This window comes from Erinaceus europaeus, chromosome 2 (genome assembly GCF_950295315.1).
Source record: "Erinaceus europaeus chromosome 2, mEriEur2.1, whole genome shotgun sequence".
Taxonomy (NCBI): Eukaryota; Metazoa; Chordata; class Mammalia; order Eulipotyphla; family Erinaceidae; genus Erinaceus; species Erinaceus europaeus.
This window is the reverse complement of record NC_080163.1, coordinates 60,578,392-60,605,428: the sequence shown is the minus strand read 5'-3', so window position 1 is coordinate 60,605,428 and position 27,037 is coordinate 60,578,392. Positions and strand designations below refer to the sequence as shown.

The 27,037-nt window shown below is 45.2% G+C and overlaps 1 protein-coding gene and 1 non-coding gene across 2 annotated transcripts in view; one reads left to right on the top strand and one right to left on the bottom strand.

The window, feature by feature from the left end:
• Positions 1-264: 264 nt before the first annotated feature.
• LOC132537305 (U6 spliceosomal RNA) lies at positions 265-369 on the bottom strand. Its single transcript, XR_009548761.1, has one exon. It is a non-coding gene; the product is annotated as a U6 spliceosomal RNA (small nuclear RNA).
• A 4,360-nt stretch (positions 370-4,729) lies between these two features.
• HGSNAT (heparan-alpha-glucosaminide N-acetyltransferase) overlaps positions 4,730-27,037 on the top strand; it is a 59,361-nt gene continuing 37,053 nt past the window's right edge. Inside the window, exons 1-5 of the mRNA XM_060181597.1 lie at positions 4,730-5,099; positions 14,915-15,030; positions 20,564-20,700; positions 22,515-22,636; positions 23,226-23,295. Coding sequence (XP_060037580.1) covers positions 4,850-5,099; positions 14,915-15,030; positions 20,564-20,700; positions 22,515-22,636; positions 23,226-23,295 — 695 coding nt within the window. The 5' untranslated portion in view covers positions 4,730-4,849. The remainder of the gene's footprint in view (positions 5,100-14,914; positions 15,031-20,563; positions 20,701-22,514; positions 22,637-23,225; positions 23,296-27,037) is intronic.

The following is a 27,037-nucleotide window of genomic DNA, read 5'->3' as shown; positions in this document are numbered from 1 at the left end:
TTCTGTGTCCCCATGCCCTCCATTGGAAACTGCATTCATTCTCCCAAGATCACAGGTGGGTTGACTATATTTCTCTATCTATCTATATTTATATATTATTTCCCCATTTTTTCTATGGTCCTGCTTTCTCTTCCTAAGTGCCAACTGCTACTTCTGAATATCCTTCCCAGCTCCCTCACCACCCTCTTCTCTCCCTGTGTCCTGATGGAATTAGAGTTCAGAGCCCTCTGGACCAGAACAATGTTTTACAAGAAGAGTTTCATGACAAACATGGAATGATTCATGTATTTGTATGCCATCCTTGCACAGGGGCCGATGCTAATCTTGGGATCATTCCAGTTTTAGTATATGTGCTGTCCAAGTGAACACCTCTTTAGGGTTCTTAATGGTGGTTCATCCAGCCTAAAGTTCTTGCAGTCTCAAAATGCTAAAGTTAACAGAATCATCTAAAAGGTTATTTTCAGGACCAGAAGGTGGCATACCTGGTTATTACCATGTACAAGGGCACAGGTTCAAGGCTCCCGCCTCTACCTACAGGGGGAAAGCTTCACAAGTGGTGAAGCAGTGCTATAGTTGTCTCTCTCTCTCCATCTTCCCTCTTCTTTCTCAATTTCTCTCTGTTGCTATACAATGTATAACAAAACATTAAACGGTGATTTACATAAATTTGGAAGTAGCTGAAAAGCAGAACTCAACTCAAGCTTACAGGGCATCTACTTCACCTTAGTTTTGTTTGAATTCCATTTTTTATTTATCTTAGTTTTTTTTTTTTTTTTTTTTTGAGAGAGAGAGAGAGAAGAGTGCCAGGAACCATTTCTCTGCTTGATAGATGATAAGCTTTGAAACAATGGAAGCCCTCGAGACAAGTTTTATTTCCCCTCTGGGCAGGCCATTTCCCCTCAGGTAAACCATTTATCAGTAATCAAGTGAGACAACACACAGTTGTGGTAATAAACATGGTTTCGGCCATTGTTTGTTGCAAGGAACATTCCACTTTGAAGTTTGCTCCCCCTCCTCCTCCTCCAGCATCTCTGCCTCCCCCTTCCCCCTATGCTCCCCCTTTCCCAAAGCCTTATAATGCCTGTGAACACAATAAAATTTTGTAGCTTGATCAGAAACTTGTCTTGCTGTCGTTCTTTCGTATCTCTTGTCCCTGTCATTCCAGGTCTTTAGGTTCCTAGCCCCTGTTCACCGCCCCACTGGTCGGGGCAGAAGAGAAGGGGGGAGAGATCATGTCAGAGAGGGGGCCAGGTAGTGTTGCATCTGGTTAAGAGCACATAGTACTAAGTGCAAGGACCCATGCAAGGATCCGGGTTCAAGCTACTGACTTCCCATCTGCAAGGGGGTTGTTTTATAAGTGATGAAGCAGGTCTGCAGGTATCAATCTTTCTCTCTTCCTCTCTACCTCCCCCTCCCTTCTCAATTTCTTTTTGTCCTATCAAATACATCGATGGGGTGAGGGGAGGAATAAAAGGCTGCCAGGGGCAGTGTATTTGTAGTGCTAGCACCAAGCCCTAGCAATAACTCTGAAGGAGAAAGAGAGGAGAGAGAGAGAAAGAGGAAGAGAGAGAGAGATAGGAGCTACAGACAGAATCCAGAGCTCTACTCTACTCAGTTCTGACACACGGTGCTAGGAATTCAACCCCTGAGGCAAATCAGGTGTGCTTCCACTGCACTATCTCCTCAGCCCTTTTTTCCCTTAAGAGGTAAAAAGATACACATGTAATATGTACACTATACTATATGCTAAACCACATGTGTGGGACTATGTGAAAGCCTGGTAGAGCTTAGGGGAGCTCTCCCGTCCTTGTGATGGAGGTCTGGAAAGACACCCCACTTGTTAGTCTCTCCCTTCTAGGGATGGAGCTAAGAGGGAAATGCTTTCCGTGACTCAGTTTTCCCTTGTTAGTCTCTCAAAGCTTCACAAAAGCCTGCATCCACTCACACTTAGTTCACTCCCCTGCTAGCAGACCAAATGGCTGCTGCTTGTAAGTTCATTCAATGTTCACTATATTCACCCAGAGTTCACCATACTTTCATCCTTTGATCACATACATAAGTACACTCCATCACAAGCCTTGCCACTACCCTGGCAGTGAGACCCCCACACCTATTTCCTTGTCTTTGGTATCTATGATTTACATCAAGCCTTGCCCTTCTCTGCTTTATCTCACCTTACTGGTTTAACCACTATGTTTTTCTTAATACCTTTAGATAATTAACATGTCTTGCATCATGGAAACTAATTGCTTTGACCTTTTCACATCAACTCCTTTCATTCCTACTCCCTCCCCACCATAGGGGTAGCTGACCTTTAAGAAACCTGTAATTTCTGACATATGTGAAAAATGTCCTTTGTTCTGTTTGCTATAAAACCCTGTGCTTACCCCAAATAAAGTGGAAGTTCATAACTGAGTTTCCCCTGGTGCTTCTTTTCTGCATCATGCAGTCACTAGAACTGGTGACAGGAAGGCCAGTGGCTTACCTCTGTTGAGGGGCCACCCACGTGAGCACCAGCAAACATGCATTTTAGAAGTCTGGCAGTTGTTGTAATAACCCTTAAATAGCTTCTTCAAAATTGAAGGAAGGATACAGATGGTGGTGCACCTAGAAGAGCACACACATTATTATCTGTAAGGTCTCAAGTTCAAGACCCAGGGCCCCATCTTCAGGGGGCAAGTTTCTCAAGCAGTCTGTAGGTGTCTTACTTTCTCTCTTTCCCTCTCTTATCTCTCACTCTATAAAAAAAAACGGGGGTCACTAGGAGTTGTGGGGTTCATAGACTCCAATGTAGAAACAGTAAAAGATTACTTAAGATTCTAGCTTGGTTTTAAGAGGCCCAGGGTGGTTCACACTCACTCTCCTGAAGATGAATAGTAAGTAGTGAGGCCCCGACCACTGTCTTTATTAGTTCATTATCAAGATAATACAAAGGAATTTTATGACAATTTATATCAGCAGGACAGTTTGATATGGGGAACACCTGGAGGGCAAAATCTGCATAGGGTCATGGTCTGCATCAAGGTCTATTCTCAGGTCTAATCTGCATCAAGGTCTATTCTCAGTAACTTTCTCCTTCTTCTCTTTTCCTCTAGAGTTATAGCTGGGGCTCAATGCCTGCACTACGAATCCACTGCTCTTGGAGGCCATTTTTCCCATTTTGTTGCCCTTATTGTTATAGCTGTCGTTGTTGGATAGGACAGAGAGAAATCAAGAGAGGAGGGGAAGACAGAGAGGGAGAGGAAGAAAGACACCTGCAGACCTGCTTCACCACCGCTAAGACAACCCCATGCAAGTGGGGAGCCCTGGCTGCGGGTCCTTGGGCTGTGTGCAATGTGCACTTAACCAACTATGCTACTGCCCCCCTGCCCACAGTAGCATTAAGATTTTAGCATATTTTATGGATTGGTTGAAATTTGTTGGGAAGAACAGTTTAGTTTCTACATCTCCTTTTCAAACTGCTTACATTCAGGCTATTAACTCTCATTCTTAGCAGAAAAGACAGTCCCTAGAAAAAGTGAATTAGAAAGGCTTTAACCTCAGGGACAGCCGATGAGGCACGTGCGTTGAGGCTAAGGTACTTAGGGAAACTGGAGGAATTGCCTGGTAAGACCCCTGCCCAGTATTGTACATTCTACTTTCCACAAACGCACCGCAACTTCGCCACAAGTTATGAGACTGGAGGATTTTTCTCAAGAGAAATCTTACCCTAAAGGGAGGTGATGGGGGGGGGGGATAGATAGTCTAATGGTTATACAAAGAGACTTTCATGCCTGAGGCTCCAAAGTTCCAGTTTTTTTTGTAATATTTTATATATATATATATTTATTTTTATTTATTTATTCCCTTTTTGTTGCCCTTGTTGTTTTATTGTTGTAGTTATTATTGTTGTCATTGTTGTTGGATAGGACAGAGAGAAATGGAGAGGGGAGGGGGAAGACAGAGAGAGGGAGAGAAAGATAGACACCTGCAGACCTGTTTCACCGCTTGTGAAGCGACTCCCCTGCAGGTGGGGAGCCAGGGCTTGAACCAAGATCCTTATGCGGGTCCTTGTGCTTAGCGCCACCTGCACTTAACCCGCTGTGCTACAGCCCGACTCCCCAAAGTTCCAGTTTCTTTCTTTCTTTCTTTTTTTTTTTGCCTCCAGGGTTATTGCTGGGGCTCAGTGCCTGCACCATGAATCCACTGCTCCTGGAGGCCATCCCCCCCCCTTTTGTTGCCCTTGTTATTGTAGCCTTGTTGTGGTTATTATTGTTATTGTTGAAGTCGTTTGTTGTTGGATGGGACAGAAAGAAATGGGGGGGGACGACAGAGATGGGGAAAGATAGATACCTGCAGACCTGCTTCACCGCCTGCAGGTGGGGAGGGGGGGGCCCCTAACTGGGATCCTTATGCCGGTCCTTGCGGGCTTTGCGCCACGTGCGCTTAACCTGCTGCGCTACCGCCTGACCCCCCCAAAGTTCCAGTTTCAATCCCGCGAGCTATCATAAGCCAGAGCTGAGCAGTGCTCCGGTAAAAAAAAAAAAAAAGTGACCTCTCATAGAGGAAGACAGTAGATACCCTGGGGGCTAGAACTCTGCGGTCGGTCTTGCATACTGTCGCATTCCCAGAACGATGGACAGAGGGCCCTAATGCCCATTTAAACGACCAGGAGCAGGAGCTGACTCTGGAGAATGGCAAGGGACTGGGGACAGTAGCTGGTGGCTTGGAGGGACTTTCCTCCTGAAAGGCTCTTCCCCACAGGTCCCGGGCGCAGGCCCCGCGCTCCCTAGTTCCCTCCTGCAGCAGCGGTGACCGCATCGCAGAGAGGAGGGAGGAGAGAAGAGGGGGGAGGGGGAGGAGGGAGGAGATGACGAGCGCGCGGCCGAGCGCCTCGGAGAAGCGCAGGGCCCGGGAGCGCGGCGGCTGCGGCGGCGACGACGGAGGAGCTGCAGCCCGGCTGGAGCAGCGGCCCCGGGCGGCGACGGGCAGCATGAGCGCCCTACCGGGCGCGGGCCGGGTGTTGGCCGCGCTGCTGCTGGCCGCGTCGGTGCTGAGCGCCTCGCTTCTGGCCCCCGGCGGCTCCCCCGAGCGCGACTCCGCGGCTGCGCAGCCTCGAGGTGAGTGCGCGCAGCTCCGGGCCCGGGACTCGCGGCTGCTGCCCCGCGGCGCCCCCTCCCGCCCCGGGCCGCGGGAGCGCGGGGATCCGCCTTCTCCGTGCCGCGCGGCCGGCTCCTCCCTCTCCGCCCCACCGGGGGCACAGCGCTGCCGCACCCTCATGATCTTCCTTTGGGGAGGAGCTTTTCTCCGGAACTAGAGTTTATGTTTCTAACAGGAGCACCCCGAGTCTGGAGTGTGTGTGTATTGGATGCTGTTGTAGGTGCATCGCGGGGCAGCTTCGCGGGCCAGTGCAATGGAGAGGCCGACCCTTGCACCCAGACATTACCGCCCAAGCGGTGCAAACACCCACAGGGCGGCTTTGCTGCGCTGGCAGGCAGAGAAATAGGGCAGGGCGGCCCGCGCCGACTCCTCCTATCCGCCCCGGGGCCCAGGCGCACCCAGGGTTTGCAGGCGACTTGTTTAAACAGTCAACTTTGATAGAGAACGTCGTTATTCCCCCTGTGCAAAGCTGGCCAGGAAAGGTGTGCAGCCCGTTGTCTCGTATATGGTGTGAAAAGACAAAAACACAGACGTGGCTCACTCCCAAAGAGGACCGAGGGCTGCGGGCTGAGGGAGAGGAGCTGAAGACGCCCCCCCACCCCCGCCGGGTGTTTGGGTTGCGGGGGAAGCCGAGCCGGGGTCGGGTCTGCTGCAGGGTGGGCAAACCCAGGGCGCTGGGGCCACACTCCCGAGTCTTTCCTGATGTAGAATAAATCTCTGTGGGGGAGGCGCCGGAAGTCGGTGGTTACTAGGACAGCTTAAAACTGCAAGTTCAAGCTTAAATGAGCCTCCCCAAGCCTCTTTTGGGTAGATTTTTACTACTAAAATGGGGTGTGGGAGTGGGGGCAAGAATAGTTGAGGCGATGTTTTGCAGGCTGCAGGCGGCTTGCTGGGGAACCTGGGATTGGGGACAGGGACCTGGAGCGTGCCTGTCGGGAGCGCTGTGCTGGAAGGGAAGGGGTGGGGTGGGGGTGCTAAATGCGCAGCTGGGTGTGGAGGCACTCGGCCACAGCCAGTGTTTTCCAGTTTACTTGGTGTCTGAATTTACCCTGGAAAATAAACACAGAAATTCCAGGACTGCCCCTCCCCCCTTAGAGGAAGAAACTATAATCCCCAGGAGCTAGAAGATCTGAGCTCCAGAGGATGTTGGAAAAGGTCACTATTGGGGTAGACAGCATAATGGTTATGCAAAGAGGCTCTCATGCCTGAGGCACCAAAGCCCCAGGTTCAGTCCTCCCCGTATCACTATGAGCCAGAGCTGAGCAGTGTTCTGTTTTTTTTTTTTTTTTAAAGAAAAGTTCGAACCCCGAACTCCCCATCTGCGAGGGGGGGGTGTCACTTCACAATCAGTGAAGCAGGCCATCAGGTTTCTCCCTTTCTCTCCACCTCTGTCTTCTCCTCCTATCCAACAACAACGACAGCAATAACAACAATAACAGCAACGATGAACAACAAGTGCAACAAAGGGGCTGGGGGGGGGGGGAGAAGGCCTCCAGGAGCAGTGGATTGAAGAGCAGACACTAAGCCCCAGAGATAACCCTGGAGGCAAAAAGAAAGAAAGAAAGAAAGAAAGAAAGAAAGAAAGAAAGAAAGAAAGAAAAGAAAGAAAGAAAGAAAGAAAGAAAGAAAGAAAGAGACTGTTTAGGAAAAGTCAGCTTCCCCTCTTCCATTCCTTTATCTGGATCAGATAGGAGGATCTGGTGTGTGTTTCTAAATGCTCGGTCTTTCCAATTAGAACGTTTGTAGGGTGAGAACAAACTTGATTTTTGAAAAAGCATCAGAGCTGGGGAGACAGCATAAAAGTTATGCAAGTGACTTTAATACCTGGAGTTTTGAGGCCTCAAGTTCAATCCCCAGCAACCATAGCCATAACCAGAACTGGCAGAAAGAAAGAAATAGAATCTAAATTCTTCACACACACCCCCACATTACTGTACATCCTCCTTTTAACAATTGAGGAAACAGAATGTAAGAGGTTATATAATAGCACACTAACAGTTTGTCAGGGGTCAGTCCCATACAGTGCCTTTTTTGTATTTCAGCACCAGTTAATAGACAAGTGTTTTTTTAAAAATATGTTTTTTAATATTTATTTATTTATATGTTCCCTTTTGTTGCCCTTGTTGTTTTATTGTTGTATTGTTGTTGTTACTGATGTCGTCATTGTTGGACAGGACAGAGAGAAATGGAGAGAGGAGGGGAAGACAGAGAGGGGGAGAGAAAGACAGACACCTGCAGACCTGCTTCACCGCCTGTGAAGCGACTCCCCTGCAGGTGGGGAGCCGGGGGCTCGAACCAGGATCTTTAGGTCCTTGCGCTTTGCACTACGTGCGCTTAACCCACTGCGCTACCGCCGGACTCCCAGACAAGTGTTTTAGGAAAAAAAGATGTAGTAATCTAGGCCTGTATCTAGTAATAAAAGGAGTGAAGGGGTGGGGGCAGGCGGTGGCATATGTTACAGTGGCATGTGTGAGGACAAGGTATTGTGAGATCTTCCAGGAAAGCTGTGCTGAGTGGACTACTAGGCTTTTAGTGCCCCCTGGAGTTCAGGTTTGGACTGGACAACTCCCTCCTAAGAACTCAATTTCCATATAGTCTGAGGCTTCAGGTTTACTGGAAAAGAGAAAGGGGGGGGGAGTAGATTTTTGTTTTTAATTATGCTCTGCAAAAGTACTTATAGAAATGACATAAAGGTCTAATATACAGACAGCACAGATACTCTGTAACTATTGAAAGTTGCCTTTATTTTATTTGGTCTCTTTCTTGACCAAACCATTGTGGAGAAAGGGATTGTTCTGTATATAGTCCTGGAATATTGCTCTGATATTTCTAAAGTCTGTTGTGTCAGAAATAGGCAAGTTTTTGGGTTTGCTTCATTTTTTTTTTTTTTTACTAAAGGCATGAGAGTCTCTTTGCATAAACATTATGTTATCTCCTGTGCCCTGTAATAGTCATTTTTTTAAAAAAATTATTTATTATCTTTATTTATTGGGTAGAGACAGCCAGAAATCAAGAGGGAAGGGGGGTGATAGGGAGAGAGACCTGCTCGGAAAGCTTTCCCTCTGTAGGTGGGGACCGGAGGCTCAAACCCGGGTCCTTGCGCATTGTAATACATGCACTCAACCACCCGGCCCATGTAATAGTCATTTTTTAAAAAATATTTATTTATTTATTTATTCTCTTTTGTTGCCCTTGTTGTTTTATTGTTGTAATTAATATTGTTGTAGTTATTATTGTTGTTGTTGTTGTTGGATAGGACAGAGAGAAATGGAGAGAGGAGGGGAAGACAGAGAGGAGGAGAGAAAGATAGACACCTGCAGACCTGCTTCACCGCCTGTGAAGCGACTCCCCTGCAGGTGGGGAGCCAGGGGCTCGAACCAGGATCCTTACACCGGTCCTTGTGCTTAATCTGCCGTGCTACCGCCGGACTCCTGTAATAGTCATTTTTAAAGAGGTGTTTATAAAGCACTCCAAAAGGGAGTCGGCGGTGGCACAGCGGGCTAAGCGTATGTGGCACAAAGCGCAAGGACCAGAGTAAAGGACCCCGGTTTGAACTCCGGCTCCCCACCTGCAGGGGAGTCACTTCACAAGAGGTGAAGCAGGTCTGCAGGTGTCTGTCTTTCTCTCCTCACATCTGTCTTCCCCTCCTCTCTCCATTTCTCTCTGTACAATCCAACAATGATGACATCAATAACCACAACAATGTTAAACAACAAGGGCAACAAAAGGGAAAATTAGTAAAATAAAATAAATGAAAAAAAAAGAAGAACAACAGAAGAAAAAAAAGCACTTCAAACATACAAAGATGTGGACCAGTTAAACAAACAAAAACTCATTCTACCCACCATTAAAGTTTTAGGAATGTGAATAAAATAGTAATATTCCAACTATATAGGATGAAGATACATAGAACAATCACAAAGGAAGAGGTCAACAGATGGTGAACATAACTTTGAAAATTGATACTACTAAAAGTGAGCATGGGGTACGGAAAAGATATTGCAGAGGGTGACAGAAGATTTAACAGCTGTGCTAAGTACAGAATTTACACAAATGCCTAAGAGTTCCTGAGACCTCAGGAGTATCAGGGTTAAATAAACACCCCAGCAGTCAGGATGAAAGGAAATACTGATGTGAAATAGTTGGAAACCATGTTCAAACTTGATAACCATTAACTCAGAACTGAAATAGAAAGAGCAGCAGCTGGGAATAGTTCTACCGGTAGAGCACAGGACTTGCATTCCTGCTCCCAGATGGATTCTTAACTCTGTATGTACTTACTAGTTCTGGCCTCTGTGTCTCCTTCCCTCCTTCCCTTTCTCCCTCTGTTTCTGGTGGAATTCTCTCTCTCTCATAATAAACAAATTCATTAATTACAAAATAAGATAAGGACACGCTGAGGGGTCAGGGGGTGATCTACCCAATTGAGCACACAGGCTACTACCGTGTGCAAGGACCCTGCTTCAAGCCTCTGCTCCCCACCTGCAGGGGGGACAGACACTTCATGAGCTGTGAAGCAGGTCTGCAGATATTTGTCTTTCTCTCTCTCTCCCCCTCCCCTTTCAATTTTTCTCTGTCCTATCAAATGAAATAGAATTAAAAAAAAAAAAAGAAAAGAGAAGAAGAGAAAAGAAAGGGGACTGTGTGGTAGTGCACCAGGTTAAGCGCACATAGTGCAAAGTGCAAGGACTGTTGCAAAAATTCCAGTTTGAGCTCCAGCTCCCCACCTGTACAGGGTCACTTTGCAAGTGGTGAGGCGGGTCTGCAGGTGTCTGTCTTTCTCTCTCCTTCTCTGTCTGATCCTCCTCTCCATTTCTCTCTGTCCTCTCCAACAACAACAGCAGCAACAACAATAATAGCAACAATGGAAAAAAGATGGCTGCCAGGAGCAGTGGATTATAGTACAGGCACCAAGCCCCACTGATAACCTGGAGGCCAAAAAAAAGGAAGGAAGGAAGGAAGGAAGAAGGGAAGGAGGGAAGGAAGGAAGGAAGGAAGGAAGGAAGGAAGGAAGGAGGATAGAAGGAAGGAAAGAAGGAAAAAAGTCTGTCGGCAGTGGATTTGTAGTGCTGGTGCCAAGCCCCAATAGTAATTCTGATGATAATTTTTTAAAAAATTAAAGAAGTACATGGTTATTTTCTACTTTTGTTGGCTAAAAAGGGAGGGAGGAAGGGGCTGGGTGATGGCTCACTGGGTTGATGTGCAAATTACAGTGCGCAAGGACCCAGGTTCAAGCCTCTGGTCCCCACCTGCAGAGGAGAAGCTTCCTGGGCAGTGAAACAATCCTTATGGTGTCTCTCTTTCTCCCTTTCTCTTTCTTTCCCTTCCCTCTCAATTTCTTTGTCTCTATCCAAAAATAAAGAAAAATATAAAAGTGAGGAAAAAATCAAAGACTGATGACTGGCTGGCAGCTCAGTGTCAGGCAGTGACAGACACCTGGCTGGCAGGCATGTGTCTCAGAAGACGTAGCATCAGGGAGGGTAGTGACTGGCAGGTGACCTTCAACAAGTTGGCCGACTGGACTGCTGCTGGCCTGAAATTTTTCATCTGGAAAACTCAGCCACCACTAGCCATGTCCTGAGACTCTTAGAACCAGGGGCACAGTGCATAGTGATTTGTATCACCTGGGAGTCCATAATCCTCACAGTTGTCATTATAAGCCACCACAAGTAGATTAACTAAATTGCAGAGCAATTTAGTATGAGTCACAAGTTGTTTTTTGGTTAAAAATATCACTCCTGGGGTTTGTGGGGTGGCGGTGGTGGGGAGATGCACAGTGACTAGAGCAAAGTCCTCACACACATGAGACCCACAGTTTCATCCCTAGCATTGCATATGCCAGCGATGCTCTCCTTCTCACTATACCCTGTCATTAATTATCTTTTTTGTAATTAAATTTTTAAAAATTATCTCTCAATTTATTGGCTAGAGACAGCCAGAAATTGAGAGGAAGGGGGAGACAGAGAGGGAGAGACAGATACCTAGAGTCCTGCTTCACCTATTGTGAAGCTTTCTACCTACAGGTGGAGACCAGAGGCTTGAACCTGGGTCCTTGCATATTGTAACAAGTGTGCTCAACCAGGTGCACCACCACCTATCCCCCAATTAATTATCTTTTAAAAAATCTTTCTTTCTTTCTTTCTTTCTTTCTTTCTTTCTTTCTTTCTTTCTTTCTTCCCTTTTGTTGCCCATGTCGTTTTATTGTTGTAGTTATTATTGATGTCGTTGTTGTTGGATAGGACAGAGAGAAATAGAGAGAGGAGGGGAAGACAGAGAGGGGGAGAGAAAGACAGACACCTGTAGACCTGCTTCACAGCCTGTGAAGCGACTCCCCTGTAGGTTGGAAGCCCTGGGCTCTAACTAGGATCCTTACACCGGTCCTTGCGCTTTGTGCCACCTGCACTTAACCCGCTGCGCTACTCCCAATTATTATTTTTTTAGTATTTATTTATTTATTTTCCCCTTTTGTTGCCCTTGTTGTATTGTTGTGGTTATTATTATTGTTTGTTGTTATATAGGACAGAGAGAAATTGAGAGGAGGAGAAGATAGCGAGGGAGGAGAAAGACACCTCCAGACCTGCTTAACCGCCCGTGGAGCGACCCTCCTGTAGGTGGGGAGCCAGAGGCTCGAACCAAGATCCTTATGTTGGTCCTTGCGCTTCCTGCCATGTGCATTTAACCCGCTGCGCTACCGCTCAACCCCCGTAATATGTATTTATTTCCTTTTGTTGCCCTTGTTTTATTGTTGTAGTTATTATTGATGTCGTCATTGTTGGATAGGACAGAGAGAAATGGAGAAAAAAGGGGAAGACAGAGAGGGGGAGAGAAAGACACCTGCAGACCTGCTTCACCGCCTGTGAAGCGACTCCCCTGCAGGTGGGGAGCCGGGGCTTGAACCGGGGTCCTTAAGATGGTCCTTGCTCTTTGTGCCACCTTCACTTAACCCGCTGTGCTACCGCCCGACTCATTAATTATCTTTTTAAAAACTGATAATAAAATTACAACTTTACACCTAGACCATGCAAATAATTCACCAGTTAGGGCTCCTACAGTGCCATGCATGCAGCCCAGCTTCAAGCCCTGGCATCACATGAAAGGTTCTTTAACTGTGGAGGAAGCTCCTGAGCTATGGTCTCTGTCCCTCCTTCTATCTTTTCATCTGAATGAAAAAGTGAAGTGGAGCTGTGAAATCATGTATGCCTGAAGATTCAGTCCATCAAACAAACTTCACTCCTGAAAATTTATTTTATTTTATTTTATTTGTTTCCAGGGTTATTGCTGGGACTCAGTGTCTGCACTATGTATCCACTGCTCCTGGAGGCTATTTTTTCCCTTTTGTTGTTTATCGTTGTTGTTATTATTATCGCTGTTGTTGTTGTTGGATAGGACAGAGAGAAATCAAGAGAGGAGGGGAAGACAGAAAGGAGGAGAGAAAGACACCCACACTTCACTGCTTGTGAAGCGACTTTCCTGCAGGTGGGTGTGGGACAATGTGAAAGCATGGCAGAGCATAGGGGAATTCCCTGTCCTAAAAATGGAGGTCTGAAAAGACACCCCACCTGTCAGCCTCTCCCTTTCAGGCATGGAGCTTGGAGGGAAAAGCTTTCCTGACTCAGTTCCCCCTTGTCAGTCTCTCAGGCTTCACAAGGGCCTCTAACACTTAACCCATTCCCCTGCTACAAACCAAATGGTTGCCTGCTTGAAAGTTCACTTAATGTGAACTATAAGTTCACCATCTTTGATCACATACAAACCATACTCCATCACCCTGCCTTGTCAGTAACATAACAGTGAGACCCACACACTATTTCCTCGTTCTTTGATCACTACCTCTTACATCAATATTCTGCCCTTCTCTGTTTACCTCACTCTGCTGGTTTAACTACCATGTTTTTCTTAATACCTCTAGTTAATTAGCACTCTTGCCTCATAGCAACTAATCACTCTGACCTTTCCACTCCCCTATGAATTCTCGTCATTCGTTAGCTCCCCCACCATAAGGGTACTGACCTTTTGGAAACCCATCATCATTGACATATGTGAAAAATATTCTTTGTTCCATTATGCTATATAAACCCTGCCTTTTTCTTACTAAAACGGATTGTTCATACCTGAATTTTCCCCTGGCGGTCCTTCTGTTTGTGCAGCCTCTTGAACTGGCACTGGAAAGCCAGTGGCTTACCTCTGGTTGCGAGGCCACACGTGTGAGAGCCAGCAGGTAGGGAGCTGGGGCTCGAACCGGATCCTTGCACCGGTCCTTGCACTTAGCTCCATATACGCTTAACTCACTATGTTATCGCCTGGCCCCTTGAAAATTTATTTTTAAGGCATTATGTCAGAAGTGTTTTCATCAGGAGTGTTTTCAGGTGTGCAGAGCATCGTTTCTTATTATAGGAAGAAATAAAGACTAGGAAGAGGTTGGAAGTAAATGACAGAGATCTATGGCTCAGTACAGCTGGCTGCTGTCCCTGCTACCAGCTACCCAGGCTGTGCTCAAGTAACATGACCAAGGGAAGTTTGGGTTTTGGAATCACACAAATTCAGTGATTTTCCAGAAAAACTTTTTGACCACGGGTCACTATCTAATTTTTTCCTTCCTCTTTCTCTCTTCCTTCCTTCTTTTTCTTCTTTTAGGTACAGAGAGAGAGGTTGGGAGGGAAGGGGGAGATAGAAAGGGAGAGACACACCTCAGCACTGCTTCACTGCTTGTGAAGCTTCTTCCCTGCAGGTGGCGACTGGGGGCTTGAACCTGGATCCTTACATTGTAATGTGTGCACTCAACCAGGTACACCAGCACCCTGCCTCTTTTCCTCCCTCCTTCCTCCCCTACCTTCTTTCTTCCCTTCCTTTTTGAGAGCTTTAATCTCTTTATAAATATATAAATAACTAGCTCATGATGTTGTTATTTTATTTTGGTTTTTTATTTTAAAGATTTTGTTTATTTATTAATGAGAAAGATATGAGCAGAGAGAAAGAACCAGACATCAACCTGGTACATGTGCTGCTGGGGCTTGAACTCAGGACCTCATGTTTGAGAGTTCAGTGCTTTACACACTGAGTCATCACCCAGACCACATATTGTTATTTTATCAAATAGGGAGTATGTGGAAAATATGGTACTAGATTCAGCACCAGTTACATCTTAGTTCTGAACTGTGAGGTTCTTGCACATTCCTTTTGCACACTGGATGTGAATTCTCTCTCTCTCTCTCTCTCTTTTTTTTTTTAGCCTCCAGGGTTATTGTTGGGGCTCAGTGCCTGCACCATGAGTCCACTGTTCCTGGAGGCCATTTTTTCCCCCTTTTGTTGCCCTTGTTGTAATTTTTCTTGTTATTGTTGATATTGTTCGTTGTTGGATAGGACAGAGAGAAATGGAGAGGCGGGGAAGACAGAGAGAGAAAGACAGACACCTGCAGACCTGCAGACCTGCTTCACCACCTGTGAAGCGACTCCCCTGCAGGTGAGAACCTGGGGTCTCGAACGGGGATCCTAATGCCAGTCCTTGCGCTTTGCACCACGTGTGCTTAACCCGCTGCGCTACCGCCTGACCCCAGTAAATTCTCCTTTGAGTTGAAGCACCTACTCAGCCATAGTACAAAAGGGGATGTGTGTGTGCACATGCAATAATGGCTATATCTCTGCACAAAATAAGTGATGAGAGACCTTGGACATCCAGCATGCAGACATCTGAGAAATGCTCCTGTGTTTACACAGGGATATTTTGTTAGATGCTTTATTGTTGTTTCTTCACTTTTTTTTTTCTAATTCTTTCCAGATTTAGACCAAAAAAAGCATATAGAACTGAAAATGGATCAGGCTTTGTTGCTCATTCATAATGAATTACCTGGTCCCAGCCTGACGCTCTACTGGACATCTGAACGCTGCTATCATGTAAGTATTTTGTTTGTGCTCACAGTACTGCTTGCTTTGGGGGTTTGATACAAACTTTAATGCTCTTATACCTGAAGCCTCCCCCATTCCATCTTATCTCATTCTTTCTCTCTCTCTCTCTCTTTCTTTCTTCCTAATTTATTTTTTGTCTCCAGGACTATTGCTGGGGCTTGGTGTCTGCACTACAAATCCACTGCTCCTGGAGGCCACTTTTTCCTTTTTGTTGCCATTGTTGTTTATCGTTGTTGTTATTGTTGTTGTTGTTGATGCCATGGTTGTTGGACAGGACAGAGAGAAATGGAGAGAGGAGGGGAAGACAGAGAGGGGGAAGAAAGATAGACACCTGCAGACCTGCTTCACCACCTGTGAAGCGACTCCCCTGTAGGTGGGGAGCCCGGGGCTCGAACCGGGATCCTTAAGATGGTCCTTGCACTTTGTGCCACGTGCGCTTAACCCGCTTCACCACTGCCCGACCTCCAGCCTGTCTCTGTTTTTCTCCCTCTCCCTCACCTTCTCCCTCTCCCTCTTCCTCCCTCCCCTTCTGGTCCTATCTTAAAAAAAAAAAAGAATAATTTATTTATTGGATAGAGATAGCCAGAAATTGAGAGGAAGGGGGAGGTAGAGAGGAGAGAGGGGGGTGGGCAATAGATCACTGGGTTAAGGCACATAGTACAAAGAGCAAGAACATGTGCAAGGATCCTGGTTCGAGCCCCCAGCTCCCCACCTGTAGAGGGGGGACACTTCCTACTTGATGAAGCAGATCTGCAGGTGTCTATCTTCCTCTCCCCCTCTGTATTTCTCCCTCCTCTCTCAATTTCTCTCTGTCCTGTCCAATAAAAAATGGGAAAAATGTCATCCAGTAACTGGATTTGTAGTGCCGGTACCAAGCTCCAGTGGTAACTCTGGTGGCAAAAAGGAAAAAAGACAAGAAGAATAGAGGGAGAGTGTCAGAGAGACACCCGCAGCACTGCTTCACCACTTGTGAAGCTTTCCCCTTGCAGGTGAGGACTGGGGGCTCGAACCCGGGTCCTTATGCATTATAACATGTATGCTTAATCAGGTGTACCACCACCTGACCCTAAAAATAATTGTAAACTTTAAATCCTCCAAAGACACCAAAGGAAATACAGGTTGACTTTTGTCATCAATATGGAGGACATGGCTGAGCGCACATGTTACAGTGCCAAGGACCCGGGTTTGAGCCCCCACTCTCCTCCTGCAGGGGGAGAGCTTTGTGAGTGGTGAAGCAGTGTTTCAGGACTCTCTCTCTCTCTCTCTGTCTCCCTCTCTGTCTCCCCCCACCCTCTCAATTTCTGGCTGTCTATCCAATAAAGATAATTTGTAAATATTTATTTATTTATTTATTTATTTTCCCTCTTGTTGCCCTTGTTATTTTATTGTTGTTGTTATTGATGTCATTGTTATTGGATAGCACAGAGAAATGGAGAGAAAGATAGACACTTGCAGACCTGCTTTAGTGCTTGTGAAGCGACCACCCTGCAGGTGGAGAGCCGGGGGCTCGAAGTGGAATCCTTCCTCTGGTCCTTGCGCTTTGCACCATGTGCATTTAACCCCTGCGTTACTGCCCTACTCCCTAAGATAATTTTTTAAAAAATTTTATCAAATGGAATAAGCATATTGATTTTTTTACTTTTATTTATTTATTTATTTGTTTATTTGTTTGTTTGTTTAAGAAAGGATTAATTAACAAAACCATAGGGTAGGAGGGGTACAACTCCACACAATTCCCACCACCCAATCTCCATATCCCACCCCCTCCCCTGATAGCTTTCCCATTCTCCATCCCTCTGGGAGCATGGACCCAGGGTCATTGTGGGTTGCAAAAGGTAGAAGGTCTGGCTTCTGTAATTGCTTCCCCACTGAACATGGGTGTTGACTGGTCGGTCCATACTCCCAGTCTGCCTCTCTCTTTCCCTAGTAGCGTGGGTCTCTGGGGAAGCAGAGCTCCAGGACACATTGGTAGGGTCTTCAATCCGGGGAAGCCTGGCCAGCATCCTGATGGCATCTGGAACCTGGTGACTGAAAAGAGAGTTAACATACGAAGCCAAACAAATTGTTGAGCAATCATGGACCCAAAGCTTGGAATAGTGGAGAGGAAGTGTTAGGAAGGTACTCACTGCAAACTCTAGTGTACTTCTGCTTTCAGGTATATATTTTGCAGTAGTTTATAGATACGTGTGAAGATATGCTCTCTCTAGGTGTATATCTAGGTTTTGGGACTTTGTTAGAAAGTGAACCACCTGAGATGAAATTAGAGTACACTATGAAAGGAAAGGTCTCACCCGAGTAATGAAGCTGAAGGGTTGTCATTCCACTCGTGAAGTCTCTGGACACAGTCTGAGGTGAAGCATGTTGAGGTGGCAATCGTTGCGTTGGTTAGGTTGTGATCGACGGATGCAATATTATTTGGTATGGATTGGGAGAGGCATACGGGAAAGTGGGCCCTATCCAAGAGTTCCAGGACTGGGGGAAGTAGGGGCTCTATAGTGGAGATGTGAGGTTCCTGCTGTCTTAGGGTTCCAAAAGACAATCGATAGTTAATGTTATCATCACATTATTTGGTAATTGGGTTAACTTTGAAAAGTCCTTTTGATATGGTTTGCTGTACAGTACCCAGTATCTTGTATGCATATTGATTTTTTTAAATGAAGTCTTATTTTTCCCTTCAATAACTGATACAGGTCATATATAAATAAAGTGCTAAAATATAAATGGGAGAATATTGGCTAAATGCAGAGCTGTGCAGCATCCTCTGTGAGGACTAAGCACGGAAAAGTGGCAGAACTTTGTAAATCCATTCATATATTTAATAGGATTCCTGTAAATACTTCAATGAATGTGATTAGAATCTGCAGAAATATTTCTGTAATTCACATGGTAAAGTTAATGAGCAAAGGAATGAAAAGATGGCCCCAGAGAACAGGCTCTGTGGAGTCTTGCTGCACCAGGTGATGTATATTGCAGTGTCACAATCATTTATGCACCTGAAAAAGATCATTGAAGACTGACAGACCAACATACATATGAGATGTAGACTCTAATTTATGTAAGAATTTATCACATGATTTAACGGTGGCAAAGGTATTTACAATGTCATTTGTCAAATCCACTAAGTGGGCTTGAGGTTTTTGGTTCTTTTTTTGCCTCCAGGGTTATCACAGGAGCTTGGTGCCTACACTACACATCCACTGCTCCTAGAGGTTATTTTTTCCCTTTTGTGCCCTTGTTGTTTATCATCGTTGTTGTTACTACTGTCATTGTTGTTGGATAGGACAGAGAGAAGTCAGAGGAGGGGAAGACAGAGGGGGAAGAGAAAGATAGACATCTGCAGCAGTGGGTTAAGCGCACGTGGCGCAAAGCGCAGGGACCGGCGCAAGGATCCCGGTTCAAGCCCCAGCTTCCCACCTGCAGGGGAGTTGCTTCACGGGCGGTGAAGCAGGTCTGCAGGTGTCTATCTTTCTCTCCCCCTCTCTCTCTGTCTTCCCCATCTCTCTTCATTTCTCTCTGTCCTATCCAACAACAAATTAACGTCAACAATGGCAATAGTAACCCCAACAAGGCTGCAACAACTAGGGCAACTAAAAGGGGGAAAATGGCCTCCAGGAGCGGTGGATTCATGGTGCAGGCACCGAGCTCAGCAATAACCCTGGAGGGGAAAAAAAAAAAAAAAGATAGACATCTGCAGACCTGCTTCACCGCTTGTGAGGCAACTCCCCCCCCACCCTACCCCCGCCACCGCAGGTGGGGAGCCAGGGACTTGAACCGGTATCCCTATGCTTAACTGGCTGCAGTACCGCCTGGTCCCCGGGCTTGAGTTTTTTAAACCCTCCATAGATTTGAAAATACTGAAAGGGGCAGAGTTTTTTTTTTTTTTTTTTTTTTTAGAACAGAAGTCTTTTTTTTTTTAAATATATTTATTTTATTTATTTATTCCCTTTTGTTGCCCTTGTTGTTTTATTGTTGTAGTTATTATTGTTGTTGTTGTTGTTGGATAGGACAGAAAGAAATGGAGAGAGGGAGGGGAAGACAGAGAGGAGGAGAGAAAGACACCTGCAGACCTGCTTCACCGCCTGTGAAGCGAGTCCCCTGCAGGTGGGGAGCCGGGGTTCGAACCGGGATTCTTATGCCGGTCCTTGTGCTTTGCGCCACCTGCGCTTAGCCCGCTGCACTACAGCCCAACTCCCAGGGGCAGGGTTTTATATATCTCTTTTGGTTTGGCTTCTCTCTGTTTCATGTGCAATCCTTTCTCTCATATGTAATAAATAAATATTTTTAAATGTACAGCTCCTTAGTTACAGTTTCATAGGCAAATTTCATCTAAGGCACTGAAATTTAAAGGTTTCTTTTCTTTCTTTTTTTTTTTTTCAGAGACAGAGAGCAGGAGTGACACCTAGCACTGTCTCACTATGTGAGGAACTTCCTATGTGCTGTATAGTCCACACCTTACTTAATGCAAGACTTCTTAGCCCCATAAAATATTTTTATTTTGGAGGCTGGGCAGTAGTGCATCAGATTAAGTGCACGTAGTGCGAGGCGCAAGAACTGGAACCAGGATCCTGGTTTGAGCCCTGGGGTTTCTTCACAGGCAGTAAAGCAGGTCTGCAGGTGTCTATCTTTCTTTCCCCTTGTCTGTCTTCCCCTCCCCTCTCAGTTTTTCTCTCTCCTCTCCAACTACAACAACAGCGTCAACAATATTAGCAGCAACCAACAGTGGAAAAAATGGCCGCCAGGAGCAGTGGATTTCTTAGTGCTGGCACCGAGTCTCAGCAATAACCCTGGAGGAAAAAAAATATATATATATATTGCCACCATGGTTATTTCTGGGCCTTTAGTGCCTACATGGCTCCACTGTTCCCAGTGCTATGTTCCTTTTTCTTTCTTTTTCTTTTTTTGGATAGAGATGAGAGACGGAGACAGAAGAGTGAAAGAGTTACACCTGCAGCACTGTTCTACCTCTTGCAGAGCGTCCCCCTGCAGGTGTGGTCTGGGGACTTGAACCCTAGTGCTTGCATTACCATTTGCACCACTACTTGGCCCCTGTAAAGGTTCCTTCCTTCCTTCCTTCCTTCCTTCCTTCCTTTCTTTCTTTCTTTCTTTTTTTTTTTTTTCCTCCAGGGTTATTGCTGGGACTCGGTGCCTGCACTAAAAACCCACTGCTCCTGGAGGCTATCCCCTCCCCTTTGTTGCCCTTGTTGTTTATCATTGTTGTTGTTACTGCTGTCATTGTTGTTGGATAGGACAGAGAGAAATCGAGAGATGAGGGGAAGGGAGAAGGGGAGAGAAAGACACCTGCAGACCTGCTTCACCACTTGTGAAGCGACTCCCCTGCAGGTAGGGAGCCTCATGCCAACCCTTGCACTTTGTGTCATATGTGCTTAACCCACTGCGCCACCACCCAGCTCCCTAAAGGTTTCTCTATATGTTGTCTCGGGATCCCTATTTTTGATGTTTGTGTTGTCCTATACCTACATATTTTCAACACTCCAACGATGTCTTATGCTTTTATTCTCAGTGCTTGCCACAGATTCTGGTGAATGTTTCGCAGAGCGGAAAACCTGGGAAGCCGAGCACTGCAGCAGTAGCTGTGAGCACCCAGCATGGCTGCATCCTGCAACTTAACTACACCGTCGAAGAGAAAGAAGTGTGTAGGTCTGTAACTCCTTTGATGTGACCCACTGAAGACTGCTGCATTTTCTTTCCATTCCCACCCACACCCCTGCTTAGCTGACTTTTGCTGCCTTTGAAATATTTGGGAGGTTCCAGAGGTGGCGCAGTGGATAAAGCATTGGACTCTCAAGCATGAGGTCCCGAGTTCCATCTCAGGCAGCACATATACCAGAGTGATGTCTGGTTCTTTCTCTCTCTCCTCTTATCTTTCTCATTAATGAATAAATAAAATTTTTAAAAATATATTTGTCTGGGAGTCAGGTGGTAGCGCACCGGGTTAAGCACACATGGTGCAAAGCGCAAGGACCAGCGTAAGGATCCTGGTTCGAGCCTCCAGCTCCCCACCTGCAGGGGAGTCGCTTCACAGGTGGTGAAGCAGGTCTGCAGGTGTCTATCTTTCTCTCCCCTTCTCTGTCTTCCCCATCTCTCTCGATTTCTCTCTGTCCTGTCCAACAACAATGACATCAACAACAACAACAATAATAACTACAACAATAAAAAAACAAGGGCAACAAAAGGGAATAAATAAATAAATGAATAAAAATACTTTAAAAAGTATACATATATATTTTTCCAGGACTAGAGAAATGGCTTACTGGGTAGAGCTTGTGCCTTGTAGTGTGCTCACCCTGGGTTGAATCCCCAGCACCACAAGTGAGTACCATGACACCAGGGAAAAGCTTTGGGTTGGCCCTGGGGTGTGTCTTCCACTCTGTCAGAATAAGAGGATTGGGAATTGTGAAATCACACGTGGAAAAGCTCCAGATCAACTTGAAAAAAATTACATGTATATTTTTAAAAATTATTTTTATTTTATTTATTTTTTAAATAATTGATTTATTCCCTTTTATTGCTCTTATTGTTTTTATCGTTGTAGTTATTATTGTTGTTGTTATTGATGTTGTCATTGTTGGATAGGACAGAGAGAAATGGAGAGAGGAGGGAAAGACAGAGAGGGGGAGAGAAAGATAGACATTTGCAGACCTGCTTCACTGCTTGTGAAGTGACTCCCCTGCAGGTGGGGAGCCGGGGGCTCAAACCGGGATCCTTAGGCTAGTCGTCACTTTGTGCCACCTGTGCTTAACTCACTGCACTACCACTCAACTCCCGACATGTATCTTTGTTCTGGTCTATACCCAAGAATGCCTTAATAACATTACCCAAATCCAACTCTTATTAATTTAGAAAAAAAAAAATATTTATTTATTTATTTATTGGATAGAGACAGTCAGAAATCAAGAGAGAAGTGGGTGATACAGATGGAGAGAGACAGAGAAACACTTGCAACACTGCTTCACTACTCGCAAAGCTTTTCCCCTGCAAATGGGGGGTGGGGGCTCCAAATGGGTCCTCGTGCATTGTAACATGTGCACTCAGCCAGGTGTGCCACCATCCAGCCCCTGACTCTTTCTTTCCTTCTTTCTTTCTTTCTTTCTTTCTTTCTTTCTTTCTTTCTTTCTTTCTTTCTTTCTTTCTTTCTTTCTTTTCCCTTTTGCTGCCCTTGTTGTTTTTATTGTTGTTGTAGTTATTATTGTTTTTGATGTCGTCATTGTTGGATAGGACAGAGAGAAATGGAGAGAGGAGGGGAAGACAGAGAGGGGGAGAGAAAGATAGACACCTGCAGACCTGCTTCACCGCCTGTGAAGCGACTCCCCTGCAGGTAGGGGACTCAAACCGGGATCCTTACGCCGGTCCTCGTGCTTTGCGCCACCTGTGCTTAACCCTCTGTACTACCGCCCAACTCCTGACTATTTCTTACTCTAACCACTCTTCTTAATTATGTCTAATCTTTTCAGGATGGAGTACAAATTTGGAGAATTTGGAAACTATTCTTTCTTGATAAAGCGTGGCCATAATGGAGCCAGTGAAATTACTTGTGACATAGTTATCAATGTGCATCCAGTTGATAGCAACCTACGTACGTATGTTTTTTTTTTCTGTTGTTGTTGGTTTTCCTTACTTGCATTTTTCAAAGGTTTGAGTGCTGTTTATTACACTTTCCTGGATTATAGTTTATCTCTCATTTAGTAGTGGTATATTATAATGCCTTTCTTGGACCATTGGTATATGCCAGTGATAATACTGTCATGTCCTAGAGAGGGGTACAGAAGAGAAAAATACGGAGAAAGAGAGAGCAGAGCATTGCACAGGACCCAGGTTCAAGCCCCTGGTCCCCACATGCAGGGGAAAACTTCATGAGTGGTGAAGCAGGGCTGCAGGGGTCTCTCTGTTTCTTTCCCATTCTATCTCCCTCTCCCCTCTAGAAGTTTCTCTCTGTCTCTATCCATTAATAATTAAAATATTAAAAAAAAAAAAAGAAAAAGAAAATGATCGCTCCCTATATGGTGCTTTCAATTGTTTATAGGATATTTAACATTGAGGATGGGATTTCTTTTATGTTCTGTTTTTATTTGCATTTTTTATTTACAGATTAGATGTAATCATATAACAACTTTGATGCTTCTGAAGACAGGTTTGGTGATAATGTGCTTGTTTTTATTTTATAGCTGTGACCATCGCGTTCCTTATTGGTCTAACACTAATTATTGCAGTATCCTTTCTAAGGTTTTTGCTGAGGTAAGCAGCTGTTAGGGGAGGGCACATCTGGGGAAAGCAGAATATAGAATAATATATTCTTTCTTATTGGTTTGGACCCATCCAATGAGTATTATCCTTTGAATAAATGAATGGTCTTTGAATCCACTATGCCTCAACCAGTTTTAGGTTTTAGGTAAGAAGTGATAATTCTAAACTCTTGATAAGTTTAGAATCTCCCTGATGGGTATATATGGGGTTATCATATAGTTAATTGAAGAAGAGCTGCTCCTTGATTTCAGAGAAATGATGACCTAGTTTGAATGGCTGTTTGGCATTCTTCTCCCCGCTCCCCTCCCCCCCCCCATGGATGAAAAAGTAGATGGAAATGCTTGAGAAATTATTATTTCATGAAAGAATCATACATTGTGCTTCATAATACATAGAAGTGACCTATGATGATTTTCAGGAGATGGCTTTCCCATTGGGCTTTCTTCATCTTCTTCCTCTCTCTCTCTTTTTTTCTTAAGGGTTATTGCCTGCATTGTGAACCTACCACCCCTTTTATTTGACAGGACAAAGAGAAATTGAGAGGGGAGGAGGAGAAAGAGAGGGAGAGAGAAAAACAGACACCTGCAGACCTGCTTCACTGCTTGTGAACTGTCTTTTCCTGAAGGTGGAAAGCGGGGGCTCCAGTCTGTGTCCTTTCTTAAATCCTTGCACTTAGTACTATGTTTGCTTAACTGGTGTGCCACTGCCTGGCCCTGTAACTTCTCCCTCTCTGACCTAGGGACCACTCTGATATGGACGTGAATTCCCTCTCCCAAGGTTGGGCTTAGCCAGCTTCAAGATGTATTCATTTTCCACTGCCATGTTAATGTTGATTGTTGTGTAACTGAATTAGTATACTGGAAAAGAAAGATTAAGCATAGTAGATCTTACAGTAAACACTTTACAAAAGAAAGTTATTTCCTTTTGAATTATCATTATTATCACTGCCATCAGGGCAAGCACTGGGACTTCGTGCCTACACAATTCCACCATTCTGGTGGCTTTAAAATCTTTTTATTTTTATTTTTATTTTTATTTATTAGAGCACTGCTCAGCTCTGGCTTATGGTGGTGTAGGGGATTGAACCTGCAACTTTGGAGATCTAGGCATGAGAGTCTCTCTCTTTTTAAAAATCTGTTTTTTTATTTTATTATCTTTATTTATTATTGGATAGAGATGGTGAGAAATCGAGAAGGAAGGGGGAGATAGAGAGGGTGAAAGATAGAGACACCTGCAGCCTTGCTTCACCATTCGCAAAGCTTGCCCCCTGCAGGTGGGGCCCAGGGGCTTGAACCTGGGTCCTTGCACACTGTAACATATGCACTCAACCAGGTGTGTCATTATCTACCCCCACCCCTGGTGGCTGTTTTTATGGATAGAGGATGAGAGACAGAGTGGGTGGGGGGGGGGAAATGAGGGAGAGAGACAGAGAGAAGAAATACCAGCAGCCCTACTCCACTGCTTATGAAACTTACCCTTCGCTGGTGGGGACCAGGGCTTGAATCCAGGCTGTTGTGCATACCGGGTGAGCCACCATCCAGTCCTCATTTTTTTCAAAAGAAGAAACTGATCAAATCTTCACATTCACAGCCTATTAAGGTCTCAGGAAGGACCTCAAGATATTAGGTAGGCAAGCAGTGGTGCGACCGATTGAGCAAGGACCCAGGTTCAAATCCCTAGTGCTACCTGCAGGGGTGAAGCTTCACGAGCAGTTAAGCAGTTCTGTCAGTCTCTCTTTGCTGCCCCTCTTTGAGTCTCTCTGTTCCCCTCTCAATCTTCTCTATCCTTAACAGTAAAAGAAAGAACAAAAGTAAAAAATGACCATCAGTATCGGTACTAAGACTCAGGATTAATCCTGGTGGCAAGAAAATAAAACAAACATACAAACAAACAAACAAAAAATTGAATTTGAGTGGCCGGGTGGTGGCACACTTGGTTGAGCACACATGTTACCATGTGGAAGGACTCAGGTTCAAGCCCCTGGTCCTCACCTGCAGGGGGAAAGCTTTGCAAGTGGTGAAGCAAGGCTTTAGGTGTCTCTCCCTCCCTCTCTGTCTCTCCCTTCCCTTTCAACTTCTGGCTATCTTTCTCCAATAAATAAATAGATTAAAAATTAACAAAAGGGGGAGTCGGGCTGTAGCGCAGCGGGTTAAGTGCAGGTGGCGCAAAGCACAAGGACCAGAATAAGGATCCCGGCTCCCCACCTGAAGGGGAGTCGCTTCACAGGCGGTGAAGCAGGTCTGCAGGTGTCTGTCTTTCTCTCCCCCTCTCTGTCTTCCCCTCCTCTCTCCGTTTCTCTCTGTCCTATCCAACAACGACGACAACAACAATAATAACTACAACAATAAAAAAAAAACAAGGGCAACAAAAGGGAATAAATAAATAAAATAAAATATTTTTAAAAAAATTAACAAAAGGGAGTCAGGTGGTAGCGCAGCAGCTTAAGCGCACATGGCGTGAAGAGCAAGGACCAATGTAAAGGATCCTGGTTCGAGCCCCCGGCTCCCAATCTGCAAGGGGGTCGATTCACAGGCGGTGAAGCAGGTCTTCAGGTGTCTATCTTTCCCCCTCTCTGCCTTCCCCTCCTATCTCCATTTCTCTCTGTTCTATCCAACAATGACGACATCACTAACAATAATGATAACTACAACAATAAAAAAAAGGGCAACAAAAGGGAATAAATAAATAAATAAAATTAACAAAAAAGTTTAATTTGAAATTGAGTATTATTAGGTGAATCCAAATTGGGAGAGAGGAAACCTCATCTTTGTGTCTACTATCCTGAGGAAACCTTGGAACGTTGGGAGTGGTGGAGGGTGCTTTTGTGCACCCCAGAAATAGTTGGAATTCCATGTAGGAAAGCTTGACTGTGTATGGGGCAGAAGAGCTACTTGCTGCTCAGATCCTAACAGTTGTTGAGAGACCAAGTATAAACCTAACAGCTGAGTTTGATGTCTTTAAATTTAAATATTGGCTTGTGGGAGCCAGGCGGTGGCATACCTGATTAAATACTATGTGCAAGGACCCAGATTCGAGAACCCACTCCCCACCTGTAGTGTGGACACTTCACAAGCAGTGAGGCAGGTCTGCAGGTGTCTACTTTTCTCTCTCCTTCTCTATCTCCCTCTCTCCTCTCAATTTCTCTCTGTCCTATTAAATAAAATGGAGAGAAAAAAAAAGGTGGTAAATGGTTGCCAGAAGTAGTGGACTCATGGTGCTGGCACTCATGGTGCTGGCACTGATAACCCTGGAAGAAAAAATAATAGTTAGCTTGTTAGTCTTTTCATAAGATGTAAGTGCTGTGCCAACTTACTGGGTGCTTTCATTCGGTGCTTTTGATAGAGATTACTTTTTTTAAAAAAGGATTTTATTTATTTATGAGAAAGATAGGAGGAGAGAGAAAAGAACAGACATCACTCTGGCACATGTGCTGCCGGGGATCAAACTCGGGACCTCATGATTGAGACTCCACCTCCTGGACCACAAAGTCATTATTTTATTTTATTTTCTGCCGGAGTACTGATTAGCTCTGGTTTATGGTGGTACGGGGCACTGAACCTCTCTGACTTTGGAGCCTCAGGCATCAGAGTCTCTTTGCATAACCATTATTTTCTCTACCTACCCCGAGATGACTCTTATATCAGGTTGGAACACACACTTTACCATGTGTGAGAACCCAGGTTAGAGCCCCGAGCACCAGGCGAAGCTTCAAGAACAGTAGAGTGGTGTTGTG